At 35.8% G+C, this 24,624-nt stretch overlaps 1 protein-coding gene across 5 annotated transcripts in view; it reads right to left on the reverse strand.

The window, feature by feature from the left end:
* Window positions 1-24,624, reverse strand: part of PPFIA2 (PTPRF interacting protein alpha 2) — a 478,405-nt gene that overhangs the window by 147,020 nt on the left and 306,761 nt on the right. For all 5 annotated transcript variants that reach the window (XM_032594017.1, XM_032594014.1, XM_030323311.1 and 2 more), the window contains one exon: window positions 1,425-1,541. In XM_032594017.1, coding sequence (XP_032449908.1) covers window positions 1,425-1,541 — 117 coding nt within the window. The remainder of the gene's footprint in view (window positions 1-1,424; window positions 1,542-24,624) is intronic.

A 24,624-nucleotide genomic window follows, 5' to 3' on the forward strand; every position in this document is an offset into this window, starting at 1 on the left:
AGATTTCTATGAAAAGACTGCATGACCACAAAGTCCATTTTTATACCCAAACAAGTATACTTTAGAATTCTCTGGGAAAAGGTATAGTACTGTATAACTGATGACATAATTAAAATGAGACAATAATAGAAAATTACATTAGTTTCCCAAACTGAGTTTTGTGTGCAAACATTTTATTCTGAAGAGCTCAGTGGTTTGTTTACTGAATTAATGTCAGCTCATTTATCTGAAGGGAAGAGAAATAATTTTATTCAAATTTGAAATACAGCTCATGAAATCTAGCTTTCAGGTTTTAGTTTATTTTTAAAATCTCAACTTGAGATTTCTATAAAATACATGGATAAAGGCTAAAATAGTGAAGCCTTAAATTAAGAGCTATTTGCTTCTCAGCCACCAGAATTGATGGCAGTCTCAGGAAATTAGTCTGGATTACTTGGCTTCCTTTGCTTTTACACTTGAAGGAGGAGACATAAGAAGCCCCTCCATTTGTTTCAACTGGTAAGGAAGCAAGTGTTCAATTTCTTTTCTGGTAAGAAGTCTGGTGCTATTGTTTTGTGGTCCAGTCACTTGCTTCTTAATCTCTGTTTTAAAACCCCTCAACATTCACAATGACACCAATTTAGCTACTTAATTCATGTAGTCTTGATGATTAAAGAGCTTAACCACTGAAGATATAACTTGTAAAGGCAAATATTTAGCAGACTGTCTACTGTCATTGGATATGCAAATGCCTATATAATCTTATCTGATCCCTACCTACCAGCAACTGACCTTCTTCCTTTTGTGCTGGAAAAGATGGCTGAGCCCACAAAAGGTCCAAAAGACTGCTAGGTTTTCTTAGCCTGGGTCTAAGCCCTACCAAAAGGAAAATCATTCCCTTCTAAACAACAGTAAAAGTCCCAAGACTTCAGATTCTTTTATATAACTTTTCTTTAACAGGAGTACTGTTAGGACCTTCTTAAATACACAGAAAATACTAAATCAAATAGGAGATTACCAAAAAATTTTTGCTGTGATAAGCCACAGATTAGTCACCAACTATACATAATACCACTTGTAAATCAAAATTATTGTTATTGTACTTTAAAAAGTCTTAGATGTATATTATTGATATATCTAACTATACAAATATATTTATTTAATTATATATGTTCAATTTGATGCATAATTTAATTATATTTCAGAGGATCAAGTTAACAGCAAGTAATGAGAAATTCAAATCTATGCATATCTATGCATACACACACATATATTATTTTCAAGCAAATCAAATTAAAAGCAATACGTGAAAAGAAAAATCATGGACTTATGACCAACAAATCAAAAAATAATAAAGAATGTTTATCACATGGATTTCATGTTTCTGTCAAAAGATATATAGCAAGTGAACATTTCCATATAGGGCCATGTCATATGTGTCATACCTTTTCATGGACTTTCTGACCAGGTTCCATCCCTTCAAGGTGTTCTGATTCTGTGGACCCCTCACTTGATGCCATTTTTCTTTGTATATGAACATTTTGTTCACGCAAGGCAACAATCTGCAAAATAAAAGCACCATGCCTTAAAAATCTAAAATATAGTATAAAGTATAGAAAAACTGAATTTACCCAAATGTGGTTTAGAGCTAATGAATATAAACAAATAATCAGAAAATAAACATTAGATTTTACTCATATTATTACTTAAAAATATTTTTAAGATTTAAATTAGCATTTTGAATATTTATTGTACTTACAGGAATATGAAATTTATTGGAGAAAATATTTTCTAGTTGCAAATGTATCTATCTAGTTGGAAATGTGTCTAAATCAATGCCATGATCTGTGTGTTATTCATTCAAAAAGTACTCTTAAAATTAATCTGTGAAATGTGATAAAATTCATACTGAATTTTCAAAGTATAAAAGAAAGATAAATGAAAACATGCAGGCTGAAGGCTAGATATGAGCACATTCTTTTACCCTAAGAGGTAGCACATCTGTAATTTTAAAATAAACAAATATATAAACTGGACATAATTTTGTGGCACCATCATGAATACTTAGAATTAAATTGGTCTCATTATCAGTATTTTAATGGTGATTATCTTAGCACTGCTAGTTCAAATATAGTTAGTTTGCAAAATAATTCTCAGAAGGTAAAATTCTTGAAAATTTTCAGCTTAATATTCAGACATATATTTTAAACTACGAAAGATTCTCAGTTCTGGTTTAAGTAATCATAGTAATAAACAGGAAAAAAATAGCATTCTAGCATTTTAAATGATGTTTTAAAATAAAGTTGCTATTTATATATATTTTTAAGGTATTTTATGTTGTTACCATAACTTACTTATGTCATGGCAAATTTTATTATATTATCAACTCAGATATGGAATTAGTGCTTCTTGGGGAAATCAATGCCCATAGTATTTAATGCACAATAAATAGTCAATCACATACAATTTATGTTTAAATTATGAGACCAATAATATGTCACACAGATCAGTAATTAGCAAGTAAACATATAAAACATCAAGAGGTTGGGTTTTTTGCCATGATCACTGCCACTGCTTCAATGCCCAGATGCAATGATGTGCTTGTGAGATCGGGTATCTTGTGTATGACCTGCAGCATTTGAGCACACAACATATCTTTTTGTAAGGGCATATCACAAATAATGAAGAACAACTCTGTAAATGCTCTTCTTGGAGAAGTACAATCACCAAACAATTAGTTCCCTTGTTCCCATTCTTGCCTATCTACAATCATCCACAAAAGGGCCAGATGCATCTTTTAAACTTAAGTTACATTGTGTCCCTCCTTGCTTTCTAAAGAACCTCAACGTTTTCCCAACTGAAACTTCTTAACAAAGCCAATAATATCGTATATAATCCCTTCAGTCACAATGGCCTCATTTCTGTCTCTCAGATACACTGGGCTCTTTTTCACCCAGAATTTAGGAACTTAATCTTCATGCCTGAAACATTCTTCCCCAACTCAGACCACAGTTGACACAATCCCAGATTTCAAAATTCCACTGAAATATCATTCCCTCAGAGAAAACGTGCTTTGCCATTAATTACTTGTTACGATGTCCCTGTTTATTTTTGTGTGTATTTCATTGATTAAAATCTACTTTCGATTTCTTAATTTAATCACTTTGCTTATTTATTTAGCAAGCAGAAGTCCTAATATCTCAAGGGAAAATAATTTTCAAAGGAATACCTTATTGAAAACAACATTTTCATATGAAGTAACACATCATATTATTATGTGCAAGGTTTATTTTATTCAATAAAAATGTGTTGATTTAAATAATGAATGGATAGGGATAAACAAAGAGTGTAAACCTAATTCATTCAGAAATAACAAAAGGTAAAGATTTAGAGTGTGTGGAAACCTACAGAGACATTTCTCTGATGTTAGTTAACATAGAAATGAATTACATCAAAGGAACACATATAAAATAGTCCCTGGGTATATCATTTTTATCTTACATTCTTAACATCTTGTCTCCTGAATACAAGAATATTATATTACCACCAATACATAATGGAATTTTATTCTGAATTTTTAAAAATTCAAACATTGTACACGAACATTCCACTAACATAACATCCATGACTTAAATATGTTGTGGGATATCTGCGTGGCTCTGTCAGTTAATCATCTGACTTCAGCTCAGGTCATGAACTCACAGTTCATGAGTTCAAGCCCTGCACCAGGATCTATGCTGACAGCTCTGCTGCTTCAGATTCTGTGTCTCCCTCTCTTTCTGTTCCTCCCCTGCTTGCACTCTGTCTCTCTCTGTCTGTCTGTCTATCTCTCTCACTCCCTCTCAAAAATAAAAGATTAAAAAAATTAAAAAAAACACCAAGTATGTTGACAAAGGTAATAATAGATTTAAAAATGTTCTGCATTTTCTTCCATTAGTTACTTAGAAGTGAAGAGAGACTTTTTAAAAAACATTCAAACCAAATTTAACCCTGTTTACAGAGGAATTTCTATTTGTTTAATAATTCAGATAAATTTTAAATATGTCCTAGTGCCTAAAATAAAATAGGTGCTATACAAAGGTTTATTGAATGACTCAGTGAATTAATGCCTTTAATAATAATAAAAAAAGTCAAAATACCAAATTCATATTGAAAACACTCTTTGCAAATACAATTGTGCAGCCACGTTAAAAATATGACAAACTAAGTGTTTTGCAAAGTATACACATGACAGTTCCAAGAAAGACATCAATTTCAACCACTAACATGTAAACTGCACACTTCTGTTGCTTTAATCAAGACCCCAAATCATGTTTTTGAAACAGAAGAATAGATGCAGAATACTCTGTATTCTTTATCACTGTTAAATGATTTTATTCTGTTCTATTTTTGCCCAATAACAAATTATCCTGAGTAGTTATGAAAGCAAAGCTTCAGCATCTGATTTAATTGTAGGTGCTAATAATGTTGATTTCTTTCTTTCACACTGGAAAAAGTGAGAGGTTTTCTCCTGTGAATGCAACTTTGGGGGATGGCCCCCTCTTTAATGTGCTCAAGGGGCAGAGATGGTCACCTAGAAATTACAAGGGTTCCAACACAGGCCTCTGTAGGAAATTCTCCCAGCTGGCTTGAGAAACAAAGGCAGAAGATGGCTTCAGAACTAGCTTGCAAGCACAAGCATAATGAAAAGAAGCTGATGGCTCCCAAACATTCTCTGGCCTCTCAACTGACAGAAAATGCTGTAACAGGGAGGGGGCAGTGACCGGTCTAGGATACCAAAGCAGACCTGGATCCCTCATTGCTAAACAGCATGACCTACTACAACTGGAATGGCATGGCAGGCAGGAGGAATAACTTCTGAGTAGTCTCTGGGGCTTACTCCCTGTTACATTACTGCAGGAAAGTACTGGAAACTCAGCACGGGCCAAGGACTGTGCTAAAAAATATTTTAATCTGCAAATAGTTTTCATGATCCACACTTAACAAGTGATTAAACTGGGATAAGCAGAGTGTGATGAGAACTAAGTAGGAATCAAATTAAAGTTAACTCCTTGTCTACTCTGTCACATGGTCTCAGATGGCTTTGCATTTGCACTCTCTTAAGTCAGGGTTAATTAATTAGTAGTGGGTGAGGATGGGGAGAAAGCTTTTCCTTTCCAAGTACTGTTACCTTCCAACCCTGGAATCCTTTGTATATCATTAAGGCACGGACCCCTCCCTGGAGAGATTCACATACATCTTCAGGGTATCAATCCATTGAAGGCCAATGGAATTCCAGTTAAGAGGAACTGTCCACAATAATTTTAACTTAGCAACCATGGTTTGTCAACTGTTCATTGACATTTGTTTTTAAATGCCCAGCATCACTTTGATATTCCTTTTGTTAACAGCATCCTACATTTTCACTGGGGAATTATCCTTCCCTATTCTAATCCTAGAAAGACTACCAATTAGGGGGCCAGAGCTCAGGGCAAATCATGCGTACATGATCCAAGCCAGGGCAATCAGAATATTGCTTCAGATGTTTCTGGCAGAGATATGGGGGCGGGGAAGATTCTTTTTCTACTATGGGAGATAAGCTGACAGGATACAATCAGGATGGCTGTTTACCATCAGTTCTGCCTTATGGAGAAAAGCAAATGAAAAAGAGCCCTAATGAATCACTTCTGTTCCTAATTCTAGCCATTCTCAAATCATCTCTATCCTTGGCATTTCTTTAATATGAACTCCAAATTTCTCTTTTTTGCTCAAACTTGCTTTTCTGTCACTTACAACTAAAAGTGTCTTTGCAAGTGTAACAGGGGACGTGGAAGGCAACAAAGAGCATGGAATGTCTAAGTGGAGATTTTGAAGAGTGGCTAAGAATTTAGCAGGGAGACAATGGGAGAAAACTGTCCATGTGGATAGAAGAACACAAGCTGTTTGTGTTCCCAGTATTATAGGTTGTTCAGTATTCCTGTGGAAAATATTATGTGGATAAAGATAAAAGAATGACAGCAAACTAAAAAAAAATTAAAGTACCTCAACAAACACTCTGCTATCTCTGTGCTTCTTGCTGTATGGCTTATTGTTATTCTTTTAAATGTTTATTTTAAGAGAGAGAGAGAGAGAGAGAGAGAGAGAGAATGCGTGCGCGCATGAGCGGGGGAGGGGCAGAGTGAGAGAGGCACATAATCTGAAGCAGGCTCCAAGCTGTCAGCACAGAGCTGGACATGGGGCTCAAACTCACATACGGCGAGATCATGACCTGAGCTGAAGTCAGACGCTTCACTGACTGAGCCATCCAGGCGCCCCGGTATTATTATTGCTTTGCCTTGACCCTTATTTGCATTTCCAGGTTGCTCATCTAGCTTCTGAGAGCGTGACCCATTGTTTCTAGGCATTCCCAAACTATGGTATTTCCAAGCCAATCTTCCAAGTTTTGTTCTTGCCTTTGCCTCTGTCAGCTGCTTTTGGCTCTTCTCAATCTCTGACAAGCAGTGACCCCATAGAGTGGACTACTGGTGTCCTGTGTTCTCATGTGGAAAATACCCCAGCTCTCCATTCTTTTTTTTCTACCAGGCTATCTCTGGGATCCCACTATGTCTTCCCACAGACCCATTCTTATCCCCTTTCCTTTGAACAATTGTTTTCCTTAATGGCCTGGAGGAATTTATTCATTTTAATTAGGAATTAGGTAATTTCTACAAAAAGACCTGAAGATAAGAGGGAAGAATCAATGTGGATATCTAAGAGAAGAACTTTGTAGTCAGAGGGTGTGGGAAATGCAAATCATTATTAAAAACAAAAGCTTGAGACTTATGCAAAGTTTCAGTGAGTTCTTCAAATGATGTAAATGTCCTCTTTAAAAGAAAGTTAAAACACAAGTAAAAGTTGAGAACTTGGATACTTAAGGTGTCAGAAAATACACAGAAACATGGATTCTTGGGAGAAATGTGACTTGGGAGAAAATAACAGTCTATTTAATATTTCTGTATTCTCAAATTTGGGGATTTCTCTAGTGTTTAAAATGTCTTAATCCATTTTTTCAACAAACTTTCATTGATTGCTGTTCTAAGTATCAGATGCCACGGGGGAAAATGCAGATAAAAGTCCTTCTCTCCAGGAGATTACATTCTAATAAAGGAAGGGAAAAAAAGAAAGAAGCAGTGAGAAGACAACAACAAAAGTCCTTCATTGAGCTCTTACGACGTACAAAAATTGTGCTAAGCACATTATATAAATTTGCTTCTTTGCATCAACTTTTCATCTATACCATCCTTTCTTTCCAAGTTTGAGATTTCTTGAAAGTAGAAACAAGTAATTGGTAACAAATAGTGTATTTGGGAGACAATTTCCAGAAGCATAGCATTCATTAAATATTTTTTTAAAAACCAGGTTGAGTCTTGGTCCTTCTAGATATTACTGGTTGTATGACTTTGTACAAGGTACTTAACCTCAAGTTCATGTTCCTCTGCTGAAAAATGAGGGACAATAATACCTACCTTTTAGTAAAGTACTTAGTCAAATATGATGTATACTAATCATTCATTATGTAGTGACGATAATGGAAACTCCACTCACCACTTCAACTTCATCTTCTTATTCATACTTTATGCTCTAGTTCATTGAAGACTTGTAGTCACATACAAAATGCCATCTTGACTGCAAGTTTTTATGTTCATGTGAGTTGCCCTTTGTGAGATAACAGAAAATATATACACATGTCTCTGCCCCCAGTTTCTGGCACAGAGCTCCTAAAACCCTTGCAAATTCCTAAGTGAGAAGAACACTTGGAGCATCTTTTGATCTAATGATGGGACTTTGGATGGGCTCCTAGATGGGGACTGGTCACCAGAAGGTGAAGCCATGATTAGAAACTTGGAATTTTTAACTCTACCTCCAATTAATCCAGAGAGGGGAGAGGGCCTGGAAATGGAGTTAATGACTGATCATGCCTATGTGAAGAAGCTTCCATAAAAATCCCAAGTATGGGGCTCAGGGAGCTTCCAGGTTAGTAAACACATCCATGTGCTGGAGGGGTGACGCACTCCCACTCCACAGGGACTGAAACTCCCAGGCTGGGGACCCTCTGAGGCCTTGCCTTACGTACCTCTTCATCTGGCTGTTCATCTGTATCCTTTAATAATGGTAAATGCAACTGTTTTCCTGAGTTCTTTGAGCTGCACCAGCAAATTAATAGAACCCAAAGAGGGGGTTATGGGAATCTCTGATTATAGCCAATCAGTCAGGAACACAGGTGACAACTTTACTCATAACTGGCATCTGAAATAGGGAGGGAATAGTCATGTGGGACTGAACCTTTAACTTGTGACACCATTTTCAGGGAGTGTCAGAATTAAGCTAAATTGTAGAACACATAGATGGGGTTTCAGTGAATGCTTGGTGGAAGAACACTCCCTACCACATCCATGCATGCATACATCTGATGTTAGAAGTGTTGTGAGTGTGGTAGTCATGTGAGAGCAAAGGAGAAACACAGGAGGTGGATTGGGGTTTTCCCCTACACATGCTCCTTCCTTCTCGACTGCTTTTGAGTCACCTTTTAGGTCTTCACTTATATGTCACCCACTCTGGGACAGGTTCTGGAACCATCCTCCTGCCAGGGATTTAAGTTATGTAATTCTTTAGCATTCTCCAATAACTCATGTCATACAAATTATTATTCTGTATCACAATTAGCTGTTGGTTTTCTGACTGCCCCTTTTGACACCGAGTGCCTTGAGACCAGAAACTATATCTGATTATTTATTCCCAGCTCTTAGGACACTGATAGACAAGTAGGAGACATTCTAGAAATACTACAGGTTGTTGAATGAAAGTAGATGATATGACTGGAAAAGACCTATAGAGAGTTGGAAAAATTGGATGGAAAATTTCTTGAAAATTTATACATGAAGAAGAAAGTTAGTCATCTGTGTGGAAGACTATGTGAACCTAACATCTCCCCAGTGTTCACACCACATGATTCAAGATTAGAAAGGAGTCATGAGAATGGAAGAACTCACTGAGAAAAAAATAGGAAGAAAAGAATGAGAAGTAGTGGCATAGCCTTGTGAGATATTCACAGCTCTAGTATTAGGAGGCGGACAGGATGGAAGGCATAGGCTATAAAGGAGGATGGGAATGGGATCACGGGAGGGAAGCTTCATGAAAGTCAGCCAGACTTTCTGTCTCATTGTGTCTTAAAATATTTACAAGTATACTGCAGCCTAAGTAATACTATTCAGGTGTACTGAAGTACATGCTATGTTTAAATGTTTTAGATTTACAACAGATCGACATTAGATGGAAAAATGGAATTCCAAGGGTATCTAGAAATTCATTTCTGCCAAAAGAATTCTTAAAATAAAAAAAGAAAAGCAACGTAAATTAAATTAAATTTTCACTTGGTTTTACTCTTCTTCATTTTTTGAAAATATTAGTGTATAGGACATTCCATGAAGTTATACAAGGAAGAAGAGAAATAAGAAAAAAAAATTTAGAAATTAAATTTCTAATTAAGAACTGCTAGCAATAATAATACTTGTATATGCTGAATATCTATTATATGCCACATACATGAAAAATAATTGACATGCATTATTTCTTTTCATCCTCCCAATAGTCTTATAAATTGGGTATTATTATTTTTATTTTACAAATGAGGAAACTAGCACAGAGGGAATAAATAATATACTTGAAATTGTACAGAAAAAGATGTGACACAGACAGTTTTCCAATCCAGGTTTGATAGCTTCAAAACTTGTTCAAGCATTATGCTATAATGACTTTTGAAAATTACTGAAGTGAGTCACTGCATACACAATCCAAACACTTATCTAGGTCAGGACTACAGTTCTATGGTCTGATAGCAAGGGAATTTACCTGTCCTGATTTGGCAAAACAATTTAGATACAGTTAGAAAATATCTTCAATTACTCTTAGGAATAAAAATCATGCTGCTTACATTTTTATTTATAACTCTTATGTGGCTCAAGCCTTTCAATTTACTTTGAAAATTGTCCAACTACTTTTTAAAATAAATCATGTCTATGCCTCATGCTAATTCTCCAAGGATCTTCATTGTGATATTTGTGAATTCATATTTGCCTTTACCTACTTAACAACAACTTCCAGACAGTGCCCATGTCTAATTAACAAAGATTCTTTTCATCTATTTTTACCCCAAACTCAATTAACAATTCCAAGAGTGAGACTTACAGAAGTCTCACTACACTAACACATAATTTGCTTCTACACATATACTTATTCTAATTTAGCTGAACTCCATGCTTAGATTCCACTGACGTTGCAACATGAAAAAGCAAAAAAAAAAGGCAACTAGTAGAACACTAGAAATTTACAATTTACACTTAAGCAACTCTCTAGTCGCAATAGTTTGGATTTGTGTTTTTATATGGGTTTGTGTTGATTGGGAAACTATAAAGATTTAGATATTTATTCAAAGAAGCCAATAGCTATTTCACTTTCTAGCTTTGGCTCTTGGCCACTGATCTGTAAGCACCACTGAAGTATATTAAAACCAGAGTAAAACACCTTCATGTAGTCTAATGCATTTTGGTCAGCTCACATGTAATATTCATTTTCACTATTTTTCAGTGAGCATGGATAACCTGAAAACTTGTGAAACTGAGCAGATTCGATGAATGATCAAATTGTTTTGAGATAAGAATCAGACGTTTGCACTGTGAGATTCTGCCTTTTTCAGGTTCAGAAAATATTTAAACAATAGTTTAATAAATGAATCCATATATCCTAGTGAAAAATCAAATAGCTTGGAGGTAAAAAAAGATTCACTTCGTGGTTGTTTAGAATTTTTACCATCTGCTACCTCTATTCTGTCAACAAATATTTATTGAATAAATGAGAACACACTATGTACCTTTATGTTTAACCTGCTCCTCTTTGGCTAACCAGCCTTTCCAATCCCCATTAGATGAATTGACTGGGTGCTCAAATTTAAATGCAAGTCACAAGTAAGTTTCTGGGGATTTTTTGATGGAAAACACAGTACATGAACAGTACATGAACTTTGGCTATTTCCAAATTTTACATATGAAATGGTTTTGCTTATATCTAAAAACGTAAGGATTCCTTATATACTTTTTAATGGTGAAAAAAATCCTTTTAACAATTAAAAAATTTTAAGGCCCATTTTTAAAACAATAACTGGCATGCAAAACATTTTTAAAGTTTATTTTTATTTATTTTTGAAAGAGAGAGAGAGAGAGAGAGAGAGAGAGAGAAAGAGCAAGTGGGGGAGGGGCAGAGAGAGAGGGAAACAGAATCCCAAGCAGACTCTACTCTGTTAGCATAGAGCCCAAAGCGGGGCTTGAACTCATGAACCATGAGATCATGACCTGAGCCGAAGAGTTGGATGCTTAACTGACTGAGCCATACAGGTGCCCCTAAACTCTTATTTTTAGTTTTAAGTTTAAGACAATGGAATAGATAGATAGATAGACAATAAAATAGATAACAACAGTATTTCAAATGTTTGCTTGGATAGATTTGTTTTTGCATAGAATGCTTATGGTGTTCATTTTCAATTTAATTATAATATTCAACAACAGTAATTTCAATAGCTATATATTTAATATAGTTACTAATACCTAGTTCTAATATGAATTACAATTCTTTACCAAACTGTCTATTCTGTTCATCTAATTGATATTTCAGTCATTCTATTTTTGATACTTGGTTACTCTGTAATTTATTTCCATTATTCAAATATTTCTCTAATCTTCAAAATTATAATAAAGTCAAATGCTGGTATTTTCATTAGGGGCATATACATGACTACAGAAAATGCAAAACAATTTAAAATGGACAGGATTAGTGAACATTGTTAAGGTACAGGACTGCTGTTATAGCAGGTTAGCAGCTAAGAGTGTCATAAAATCGAAGAATAGTAATAAAAACGACCAAGGAAGCTGCTTTGTGGTAAAGTATAATAATTAGTCAAGAGAACAAAAAGCAAAAACAAAGTCCTAAAGAGTTTTCCAAAAGTGTCACTAACAGGAAAACACATTCTGAACAAAATATACTTATCACTGCAAGAAAGCAAGCCACCATTTAAAATATATATAAGGAGCACCTGGGGTGGGTCAGTTGTTTAAGCGTCTGACTTAAATTTTATTAAATTTCAAGAAAAAATACATTGCAATATCCATCACCCAGGATGATGCCAGTTGCTAATAACTTGTCCCCCAACCCCGAAGACAGTAGAATCTTATTTTAAAAATAAACTGTTAAATTAATTAAACAAAGGGGCCATTAGACTGAGGTGGCTTTAATGCCATGGCACCCTATATAAGCAAACCAAAATAAGACTCTATAAATGCCACAGGGTTAAGCAATCAAAATGTTAAGGACTGCCAATCACAAATATCCCACTAGACTTTACAATAGCCAATCAAATAATATCCTTCTTTGTGTTGGCACTCTCTCTACACAGTCTGTCTCTACCCCTGTCTTGTCAGGGAGGGTTCCCAAACATTTCCAGTTTGACCCTGCTGCTCAATTCGAATGCATTTTTGCTTAAAGAAACTCAGAATTTTTAATATGTTTCAGTTTACCTTTTAACATGTCTCACAGTGAAAAAAGCAAATAGGAGTTACTACTAAAGGTATTGATTATCATAAAAGACATTTTGGCTTTGAACAGAGGCTTCCCTTCAAGATACTTCCCACAATCATTTACTCGACCCTTTACTTAAAACCAGAAGCAATGAAACAAAACAAAACGAAACAAAACAAAACAAAACAAAAAGAAACATGCTAAGTTCACATGGCCTTCAGCAGAGGGCAGGACAACTGACTGTAGTAATTATCCCATACCCTCCAAATTAAAAAAAAAAAAAAAAAAAAAAAAGCAAAAATGAGGAGACCAAGACTTGCGGAGAAGAGAGTCACAGCAAACTACATGGTCCAATGGGTCTAGACGTGATTAGTTTACAGAGTAGCAAGTAGGCTCTGTGAGTAACAGCCTGTCTTTAAAAGTCTCAAGAAATGTTTATTTTTATGAACTATGTTAAGACATGAATAAAAGTTTCTGCTTTAGTTACCTTAGATACACTAAGAACTATTAAATGCCTTGAGTAAATATTGATTATTAAATTAATAAAGGTAAATCTACCTAATACTAATCAAATTTCTGTCATCTGTTTACTCAAGAGTGATTCATCTGCTGTCAGGAATTTTTGGGTGTTTTAGAATGAAATTTCCAGGGGCGTCTGGGTGGCTCAGTCGGTTAAGTGTCCTAGTGGCTCAGGTCATGATCTTGTGGTCTGTGAGTTCAAGCCCCGTGTTGGGCTCTATGCTGATGACTCAGAGTCTAGAGCCTGCTTCTGATTCTGTCTCTCTCTCTCTCTCCCCCTCTCTTCTGCTCACGCTGTCTCTCTGTCTCAAAAATAAATAAACATTAAAAAACATTTGGAATAAAATTTCCATCTTAATAATCCAAACACATTGTATTTCCATCAACAAATATTCGAATCTTTTAAAATGTCACGTTAAAATTAACCTCTCTGATTTGAGTACTAACCAGGCCCACACCCTGTTTAGCTTCTGAGATCAGAGAAGATATTTAGCACATTCAGAGGGTTGAGTTGAGGGGGAAATGTTGCTCAATGAATACAAACCGTCAGTGAATCAAGATGAACACATTCTAGAGACTCCCATACAACAGAATGCCCTTAGTTAACAGAATACAAACTGTCAGTGACTCAAGATGAATAAATTCTAGGGACTCCAATACGACAGAACGCCCTTAGTTAACAATATGGCATGGTGCACTTTAAAATAAGCTGAGAGGACAGATCTCATATTAAGTATTATTACCACAACAAAATAAAAACAAAAACAAACCAACAAGAGAGCATAAATATTTTTGGAGGCGATGAATATATTCAGTTCCCTGACTGTGGTGATGATATTAATGTGTGTACACATATGTCCAAATTCATCAAACTGTATACATTAAACATGTGCAACTTTTGTATATCAATTATACCTCAATAACACTTAAAAAAAGAGAGACGGCCAATAAACATATAAAAAATAATAAATGAAAGTAACCTTTTTGAAGATGGACTCTAATCCCTTTCAAGCACTATTAGATTTGATGTCCTCAGCCAGGCACAGCTAACACAGTGAATACGAACTTGAGTTTTTGGTTGCCCCTCCCTTTTTTTCCCTATCAGGGCACAAGTGACAAAATTATAGGCCTCGTCCTGGAAAAATTCTTTTTAGCTCTGTTAAGGTAAGGGAAAAAGTCTTGAGGGAAAGAAAAGCATTTCAAAGTGCTTGAAAAGTACTTGAGAAAATGTAAAAGCAGAAACAATACCCATTAGTCATTCGTGCATATAAAAAAGGAAGCCAGAGCAATACAAAGAGTTTATTCATTTAGTTCTTCCTTCGAAGGAGCAAAAGAAGCATACTAAACCCAGTATTCTGAATAACTCCTTTTAAAGTACCTATTTGCTTGGGTTCTAGTGGTAATAATCATGTGCTATGGTTCTTTTGCACACATTCCAATTTTATTTTTATGTGATTTTTAAATGTGTATACATCATAAGAGGTCAGAATGGAAAGGGACCAGAACTTATATAGTCTTTATACTTTATTTTCATAGATAAAAGATAAATAAATTTTACAGAGGATGAATGATAAACCTTATTCTGTCCCCACAACAAACTTTACCTAGTCAGTCCCACTGTGGGACACACACTCCATCTCTCGGGACCTCAGTTCAATCATCTTTAAAAGGAATTGGACAGTATCATGACTAAAAAGATCAATATCAACATTAAAAATATTTACTGGAAGGTACTTGGTGCCTTTAAGCACTTTACCTGTATTAACTTATTAAAACCTCACAACAACCTGATAAGTTCATTAGAAGGGTTGAGCTAATTGAGGCAAAGAGGATTCAGGAAATTGCCTACAGTCACAGAGCTAGCAGATGCCAGAATGGCTCAGGGAGAAAGTAAATTCCCATGCAGGCAGATTACAGCTCCCATTTGCGGTGTTTGCTCCTTTCCTCTCTTGCTCTCACCCTTCTTTTCTCAGTCAGGGCAGAATTTATTCACAGCACCCAATTAAGTATTCTATATAGAAGAGGGTTTTAAACTTGCCACTTTCTTCCCGCTTGTCCACACTAACTTCTAACTACTCCCTAGTATCCACTTTTCACAGAATATCTGGTATTCTTTGTTTGGCTCCTGCTGATTTCTACTGAGCTGCTTATCTCATTGTTTTGTAATCTCCAGTTTACGGGTTCTGTGTTCTATGTTTATGTTATATTTAGGTCCAGGTTCTTGTTAGCAGTTCAAACTCACATGCATCAAAATCTCCTATGATGCTTGTTAAAAATGTAGACTCCATTTTAAAGAATCTGAATTTGAATATACTTCCAGGTGACCATTCTACACCCTTCAGTTTGAGGATGAGTGCATATGAAGTCTTCAGTTCAGGGTTTTTGTCTCATCTCTTGCGCAGGTTGAGGCAGGCAGGTGCAGTGAAAAGCTGCTGAAGGCCTGTGACAGTGAACCTCCAGGACAGGCCCTAAGTGATCATCTAGTGCAAAGGTATTCAGTTACAGCCCTCAGGCTGCCTATTTTTGTCAGGACTGAAAGCTAAAAATGGTTTGTGCATTTTTGAATGGTTGAAAAATAATCAAAAGAAGGATAATACTTTGTGACACACAGAGTATAAGAAATTCAATTTCCAGTGTCCATAAATCAATTTTTATTGGAACATGGCCAAGTTCATTTGTTTACATGATTGTCCATGATTGCTTTCACTCTACAATGGTAGAGTAGTTGTGACAGAGACCATCTGGCCCACAGAGCCCAAAATATTTATTAGATGGTTCTTTACAGAAAAGTTTTGCTGATCCCTGATGTAGTAGATCATGCCTATCTCTTTTTTAAAAAGCTGCAATGGGTGGGGGGTGGCGGGGTGGGGCATGCCTGGGTGAGTCAGTTGCTTGAGCATCCAACCCTTGGTTTCCGCTCAGGTCATGATCTCGTGAGTTGGTGAGTTCGAGCTCTGCATTGTCAGTGTGGGCCTGCTTGGGATTCTCTATCTCCCTCCCTCTCTCTCTGCCCCTTCCCCACCCTCTCTCAAAATAAATAAATAAACTTAAAAATATTTTAAAAAACTAAAAATAAAAAACAGCATAGGGGATACAATCAATGATATTATGGTAGCGATACATGGGGACAGAGGGTAGCTACCCAAGTGGTGAACATAGCATAATGTGTAAACTCATCGAATCACTATGTTGTACACCTGAAACTAATGCAACATTGTGTGTCTACTATATTCAAATAAAAAAAAATAAGTGAAATAAAAAAAATTCAAAACCGTTCAAATGGACCCAGTGAAAGTCAGAACTGTAACTCCATTTCTTGAGTTTTTAGGCTTCCGTTCTCTACTCAGTTTCACACATTGTTTCTAATGCCATTTAAGTCAGTAGAAATATAGGATAAATTATCCTTGACAATGAAATTACTCAATGAAGTGAATGTGTTCTTATGTGCTCTTTGGTATTCTCTGGTCAGAATAGGAATTTTGGATGACATAATGACACTGATTAATAGTATTACAAAAGTAAGAACAGAGAACAAAGAAATATCTTAAAAATAATTGTAGATTAGAGTTGCAATATTGTCTATCCATAGCCCCATGTGATTTATTTCACAGAATTTATTACTGTCTGAAATTATTTTTAAATTTATATGTTTCTAACACAAGCTCTTTGAGGTAGGGATAATTTCTGATTTGATTACTGGTATGTCCTCAAGGGCCAAAACAGTGCTTGCTACTTGTCCAAGGGGATTATACAAAGTGCTGATCAAGAGCATGAGATATGAGACTCCTGGGTGGCTCAGTTGGTTAAGTGGCCAACTTTGGCTCAGGTCACGATACTGTAGTTCAGGAGTTCGAGCCCCGCGTCAGGCTCTGTGCTGATAGCTCAGAGCCTTCAGCCTGCTTTGGATTCTGTATCTCCTTCTCTCTCTGCCTCTCCTCTGTTTGTGCTCTCTCTCACTCTCAAAAATAAATAATAAAAAACATTAAAAAAAAAGCAGGAGATATGAAGTAGAGTTCTGGTTCTGCCACTTTCAACAGGATAAACTTACATGAATTATTTACCTTCTCTGGGCTTCAGTTTCCTTTTCTGTAAATAATGATGTTTGTAATAGCAGCCTCAAAGACTACTCATGTAAAGACACAATGAGTTAAAATGCATAAAACACTTAGAAGAGGGCCTCTCTAGGTACTCTATAATTGTTAGTTACAATTGTTATTTCAATGAATGTTGAGTGAATGTTGTTTCTGCTAAATATAAATAAGGTCTTAAATTGTTACCTTTGCATACATTTTTGATAAATCATTTTTGATGGTCTTCAATTTTTGTTATTTTGATTTTGCTACTTAAATTTTATTTATTTATTTTTTTTATTTTAGAGAGAAAGAGAGTGCATGAGTGGGGGATAGGGGCAGAGGGAGAGAGAGAAATAATCTTAAGCAGGCTCCACATTCAGCATGGAGCCAGATGCGGGGCTCAATCCCATGACCTTGGGATCATGACCTGAGCCAAAATCAAGAGTCTGAAGCTCATCTGACTGAGCCACCCAAGTGCCCCTTGATTTTATTACTTTTTATTTCTATTTATTTATTTACTGCTAGTGTGGGAATGCTACTGATATTTGTGTACATATTTTTATATGACTTTATTCAATTTACCAATGAATCTCAAGCATTCTTTATTTTTTGAAGTTTATTTTATTGATTTTGACAGAGAAAGAGAGAAAGAGAGAGAGAGCGAACACGGGAGGGGCAGAGACAGGGATAGAGAGAGAATCCCAAGCAGGCTCTGCACTATCAGCATGGAGCCCGATAAGAGGCTTGTTGACCTAAGTCGAAACAAGAGTTGGACACTTAACTGACTGAGCCACCCAGGTGCTCCCCGAGCATTCCTTATATTCCATGTGTTCTAGAGGCTCCTTGTTGCTCATTGATATCAATTCCCCCATTCTTTAGCAACAGAACTTCTGCACACAGCCATCTGACAAGAGAATGCACTTGTTGGTCTCCTTTACAGCTCAGAGTATTTGTTCAATGGCATGCAAACAAAAATCACGTGTGCTGCTTCCTTATCATGCCCCTAAAATTTATCTTTATATACATCTTCATCCCCTTCTTGCTGCCTAGAGTGATGACAACTATGGCAGGCACTTCAACCCAAAGTCATTGTGCGTGTGTGTATGTGTCGGTTGAGTCAATAAAAATTGTGATAAACTCTATCAGTAAGAAAGGATAAAAACAACTTGTAGAAATGGATGTTATGACTTAGAACCAGCTGTATATTTTAGAAGCACTATATTCAGTTTATATACAGATAAAATTAGTTACTTTGGTTGTTACAAGAAGTATGTCTAAAATGATGCACTCTCCTTGTGATGAGTCTAATTCTGACATAAATGGAAGGAGATTCTTTAAATTTCAAGGGAGCATGGCCCTGAGCAATGAATTTAATAACCATTAGGGTTTCTGTTACCATGGTCAGAAGTGTGAAAAGATAGTAGAGCACCTTGGTTGGAGCACCATGTTGGACTGGGGGCTTTGCTATAAAGTGGTCATATTGGACAGATGGACCCTACTTAATATTCTATCACTTGGGGCGCCTGGGTGGCTCAGTCGGTTAGGCGTCCAACTTCAGCTCAGGTCATGATCTCGCGGTCCGTGAGTTCTAGCCACGCGTTGGGCTCTGTGCTGACAGCTCAGAGCCTGGAGCCTGCTTCATATTCAGTGTCTCCCTCTCTCTGACCCTCCCCTGTTCATGCTCTGTCTCTCCCTGTCTCAAAAATAAATAAACGTTAATTTTTTTTTTTAAATATTCTATCACAAATAGCCAGTAAAGCAAGGTGACTCAGGGTTTGATGTTAGCTTAGTCATACATGTAAATCAGAATACATATTAGAGCTGGATTATGGTCTGAATGACTAGAGGTAAGTTGGTTCAAACATTTATCTCATCAGTGTCCTCTTGCAGCAAATCAGGACTTAGATCTGCACCCGTTAATACTTCCACATTGAGCCTATAGGTGTCATCCTTTGAACCTTATGTTTGATACCTGAAATAGTGTTTTGAGCATGTTAATTTCAAGAAAAGTTTTTGGTGAAATTTAATCATACTTTCCAAATCATATCCCTAGAGTTTCTAACTAGCTTTGGGAAGAATGGTCCTGAGCATTTGCATAGCATTTTAATCATCTCTTCATGGAACAAGTTTATATGTCTCCCAAATTATTCTCATTAGAGAAGTAAGAGCCATCACCATTTTGATTATCAGCATGATATTTATCATTTATTGAGTATTTTTATATTGTGCTAGATTTTTTTACTTTGTTATTTCATTCTTACAGTAGGTTTGTAAGTAGTTATTGATTTCATTCATATTTTACTGATAGACACTCACAGGTTTAAAAATGCTAACTGATTCATTAAAAAATATTTAGGGGCAATACTGGGTGGCTCAGTCAGTTAAGCGTCCGACTTCAGCTCATGTCATGATCTTACAGCTTATGAGTTCGAGCCTCGAGTCGGGCTCTGTGCTGACAGCTCAGAGCCTGGAGCCTGCTTTGGATTCTGTGTCTGCCTCTCTCTTTCTGCTCCTCCCTGCTCGCACTCTGTCTCCATCTCTCTCTCTCTCTCTCTCTCTCTCTCAAATATAAAAAAACATTAAAAAATGCTAACTAACTCAGGGAAAATCATATAGCTTATAAATGGCAGGCTAGAAAGTCAAACCTGTCTGCTTCAAAACCCATGGTTTTTCTCTACTATATCCTTACTCTAGTTCTAATCTTAGGCTAACGTAAGAATCAATTATAACACTTTTTCTCTTAAAGTGAATATAGCCAGGTCTCATGCTAACAATGGATAAGAATTTCTAGATATATTTATATTTTTAAAATGCTTTATAGGTGATGCTGGTTGAGAACTATTCAATTATGGTATATTTCCTCTCCATTTATTTACCTTTTTTAGTGACAGAATCCTATATATCAGAAATAACTGATTAAAAAAAAAAGGACCAGAGCTTCAGCAGACTGCTTTTCTTCTAACATTATAGTATTAACTTATTTTCTTCCTCTAACTGTTTTATTCAGCATACAAAAACATACAGAAACATTTGTGTGGGTACAAATCCATCCAATCATTTGGATAGAAATAGCTACGCTTCTGGAAATCAATGGGGAATAACCAAAACCTTATGAAGAGTTTTAAAAAGTAAGGATCTGAAGAAATGAATGGAGCCAAGAAAACTGTAGTGGCTCAGTAATTTACTAGTTGTATATTTCAGGTGAGTTACCTCTAGCTTTAGAACCATGTTTCTGCATCTCCAAAATGGCTGTACGGTGTTGAGGCAATAATAGGATCTCAATAAATTTTCACTGTTAATAGCAATTACCTCATGATGTAGAGATCCATAAACCTGAGGAGAGGAGAGGCAAGTGATTGAATCTGCCTAAAAGAGAGTATAAAAGCACCACTTTAGTGTTTGGCCCAGCCTAAAGCCTCCAAAACAGTAGGTGCCCCCAAATATTTCTAATGACACTATAATCTGTTTTGCAATTTTCTCTTAAAAGACTGTATTTTCCCCCTCTCCCTCTGTCATGCTTTTTCTGTTACAAAACTTTCTCAACAAATACTCTGATCCTGCTTATAAGTTACTATCCTCCTTATGTCCCACTGGCAGTGTTTTCTGGGTGAAAAATAACATATTTGCCTTATCAACACGTTACTAAATAAGGAGATATTATCAACACTTAGTGTTTGTAAAATCTTCAATTAAGATAGAAAGTTAAGATAATTTATTGTTGTATAGTAAAGATTTTGGCCCAACCCTTAGCTTTTAGGAGGTGATCTGTGCCATGACTTCTAGGAATGTCTTTGTTTAGGGCAAGGTCTGGACATTGTAGTCTTAAGTTGGGGGCCGTTTATCCCAGAAAGACCAACCATATGATTTAGGAGATTTTGTATCTTGACTTGGAGGCTGAGATCAGCCACATGGACAGTCATGTTTATGTAAGGAAATCGTAATAAAAATCTAAGCATCAAAGCTTTGGTGAGCTTCTCTGGTTGGTAGGCTCTGTGCATATTGTTATGAACCAATTCTAGGAAGGTAATGCATCCTGAGAACAACGGAAACAGCCTCTGGAGCCCTCCTAGACTTTGCCCTATGCATTTGTTTCCTTGGCTGATTTTGATCTATATACTTTCCCTGTAATAAAACATACCCTGAGTGTAACAGCTCTTAGTGAGATCTATGAGTCTTTCTAGTGAATTACTGAATCTGAGAGTGGATTTTCAAATCCCTTGAACTTGCAGTTAGGATCAGAAGTGAGGCTAGTCTTGTAGGGAACTGTACCTTCAAACTTTGCAGTTTGGCTTAGTGCTTTTCTAAACATGTTTCCCCTCAAAATTCATATGCTGAAATCCCTCTGTCCTCTATTCCCCTGTGAGATGGTATTAAGAGATGAGGCCTTTGAGAGTGATAAGTACATTAGGGCTCAGCCCTTATGATTGGGATTAGTGTCATTATAAAAGAGAACTCAGAGGGGCACCTGGGTTTCTCAGTTGGTTAAGTGTCTGATTTTGGCTCAGGTCGTAATCTTGTGGTTCATGAGTTCAAGCCCGTGTCAGGCTGTGTGCTGACAGCTCAGAGCCTGAAGCTTGCTTTAGATTCTGTGTCTCTCTCAAAATTAAACATTTAAAACAATTTTTAAAAAATAAATAAAAGCGAACCCAGAGAGCTCCCTTGCCCATTTAGCCATGTGAGTACACAGTGAGAAGACAGCCATCTTTGAACCAGGAGTGGTCTCTCACCAGGCACCAAATTTGCCAGCATCTTGACTCTGGACACCTTAGCTCCCAGAACTATGAGAAATGATGTTTGTTGTTTAAACCATCCAATGTTATGTTATAGCAGCCCAAATAGAGACAAACAGCATATGATAAATACTAGCTGATCAAATTTGTGATGTCTTCTGCTATTAAGTTTTTAAAAAGTATAATCATGAGCAGTCAAATTACTAATTACAAAAAAAAAGAAATTAAAGCAATTCATGCATCCTTTTTGTTCATCCATTTCCTTTCCCCCCTTAAAAAAATTTTTTTAATTTTTTTTTTGAGAGACAGAGACAGTACAAGTGGGCAAGGGGCAGAGAGACAGAGAATCCCAAGCAGGCTCTGCACTGTCAGCTTGGAGACTGATGTGGGGCTTGAACTCATGAAACCATGAGATCATGACCTCAGCTGAAACCAAGAATCCGACACTTAACCGACTGAGACACCCAGGCACCCCCATCCATTTCCTTTTAATATCTCAAAAGTTCACCTATTTGAAACTTCCAAATTTCTCAACACTAATTTTTTTTTTGTTTTTCCTTGACGAAAATGAAATGAGAATAAAGAAGTGCTATAAAAACTCTCTGATCTTCTTCAATATAATCTGAGGTCTCACATTTTCTACATTGAAAACATAGGGGCCAACACAACACTGCCATGCTATTTACTTCAGGACACTAGTCAGAGTCAATGACACTGAAGTCTACACCAAGAAAAAACACTTAGATGCAAAGTTTAAAATCCAGTAATCTTATTTTTCCAAACAACTGCAAATATCTAGATGTTTAAATCTTTTCTATGGAGTTAATTGTTTAATTTCAATCCAATATTCAATAGTTTAAAAATTGACTAACTAGTTGATTTAATGTATGTTTTATTAATTTAGTTAACGCCTATTTTTATCCCTGTCAATATAATGAAACTATGAATCTTGAACTCATCCATAAGAATATAACAAATATGAGGATGTCACGATGAATTTAGTTACTGGTAGAAGGCAAACTATTTATTTAAAAATACAGTTTTCATACATAAAGACATTTTGTTATTAAGAGAAAGGCCATGCAGCCTAGTGGCTACTGTTAAACACTCCAATTTCGAGTCAGATATCCTGGCTCTGGATTCTTACTGACTAGTGATAACTCTCAAAATAATTCTATTAATTTCTCTCAATTTCCTCATTTGCAAAATGCTAGTAATATTTCTATTTCTCTCATAAATTAATTGGGATGATTAACTGAAAACTGTATGCATGTGTTTGGGGACATATATAGTGCTCAGCAGGCACACAATCGTCTCTCAAAAAACTGTAGACTGCTGTTATTTTTACCAACTGCATAAATAAGTGAATTGCAAAGTAATTTATAAAATGCATGTTGTGCTACACAATCATCTTATGAATAAATGTTTATTTATCCAAGAAAAGGAGATTTAGTCCTGGGCATAAAAGAAAGTACTATTATTTTGTTTACCATAAAGTTGAAATTGTCAACAGAAAATATTTTTCATCTTCTCAACTAATAAGTAGCTGATATTGGCCTTTTGAGCCTTGTAATAGCAATACAAGTTTGGCACTTCAAGTTTACCAAGTACTCCCTTGTATATAATCTCATCCAAGTATCATGCCTTCTTTGAAAGATAGGCTGACCCCAAATTTATTAGTATTCTATTTCACAGATAAGAAAGCTGAGCTGCAGAGACAGTAAATAATTTGTCAGCAGTTACAAAATTAGAAAGTGATATTCTACGACTCAACTGGAATCTTTTTTTTTTCCTCTACCTTGTCGCCCACTAAATTTCAGTATTCCTTTTATATTTTTTAAAAGTAATCTTTTTCAAATTTGTCAGCTTTAAAATTAATAAGAATGCTATAGTAAACATATGGGTAAAATAAAATGGGTCAATTTATGATGCTTATGATCAAAGTATTAATGTCAAGCATGATCTTGCTGTTAAAAGATTAAAAAAAACAGTTCATAATCTCCATATGCAAAGATAAAAAAGTCATTCCTGCTATCTTAGAAAAACAAATCCTATGCTTTCATCAGGGAAAAGATTCTAACCAAAATGGGAAAAAGAGTAAAAAAAATTGGCAAACAGACTTCAAATGTTTCATACACAACAGGAGACAACTTTAACCTATATTTTAAACAATTGCTTCACACAGGTTTTGGAAATAGTAAAAACAGTGGGAGTAGCAAACAGCCATTTCTTTAGCTCTTTTCATTGTTGCGTTTTAACATATGTTGTCATAAGACATCTTGACTTCCTTTTTTTGGGGGAAAGATTCTTTGTGTTGGAACAGTACAATTATCAACAGCAAAGAAGACATTTCCTACTGATGATAATAACGTGAGCAATTTACAGTATCTACACTTATCTTTACAATACAGTATCATCATGAAGGATAATCTAGAAGTATAATAAGCAACTGTAGGCCTTTGTGAATAACAATTGGTTTGACAATGCTGAAGCTTTGAGTTTACCAAAGTAAAACAAAAAAAGGACATCATTCAACTATTATTAACCTCTTCCATGAAATAAAATCAATTAAGAACTACCCAATTTTCTAACCCAAAATGATACAACTCCAACAGGAATTATAGGTTTCCAATAAGTGAGTCTATCAGAAAGTCATAATAGTTTGCAGGCAAGCTAAAAATGTCACATTGGAGAGTTTTACATTGTCTTCAAGGGACAGCAGTTGGGAGCTGCAAGATGTC

This window comes from Lynx canadensis, chromosome B4, assembly GCF_007474595.2.
Source record: "Lynx canadensis isolate LIC74 chromosome B4, mLynCan4.pri.v2, whole genome shotgun sequence".
Lineage (NCBI taxonomy): Eukaryota > Metazoa > Chordata > Mammalia > Carnivora > Felidae > Lynx > Lynx canadensis.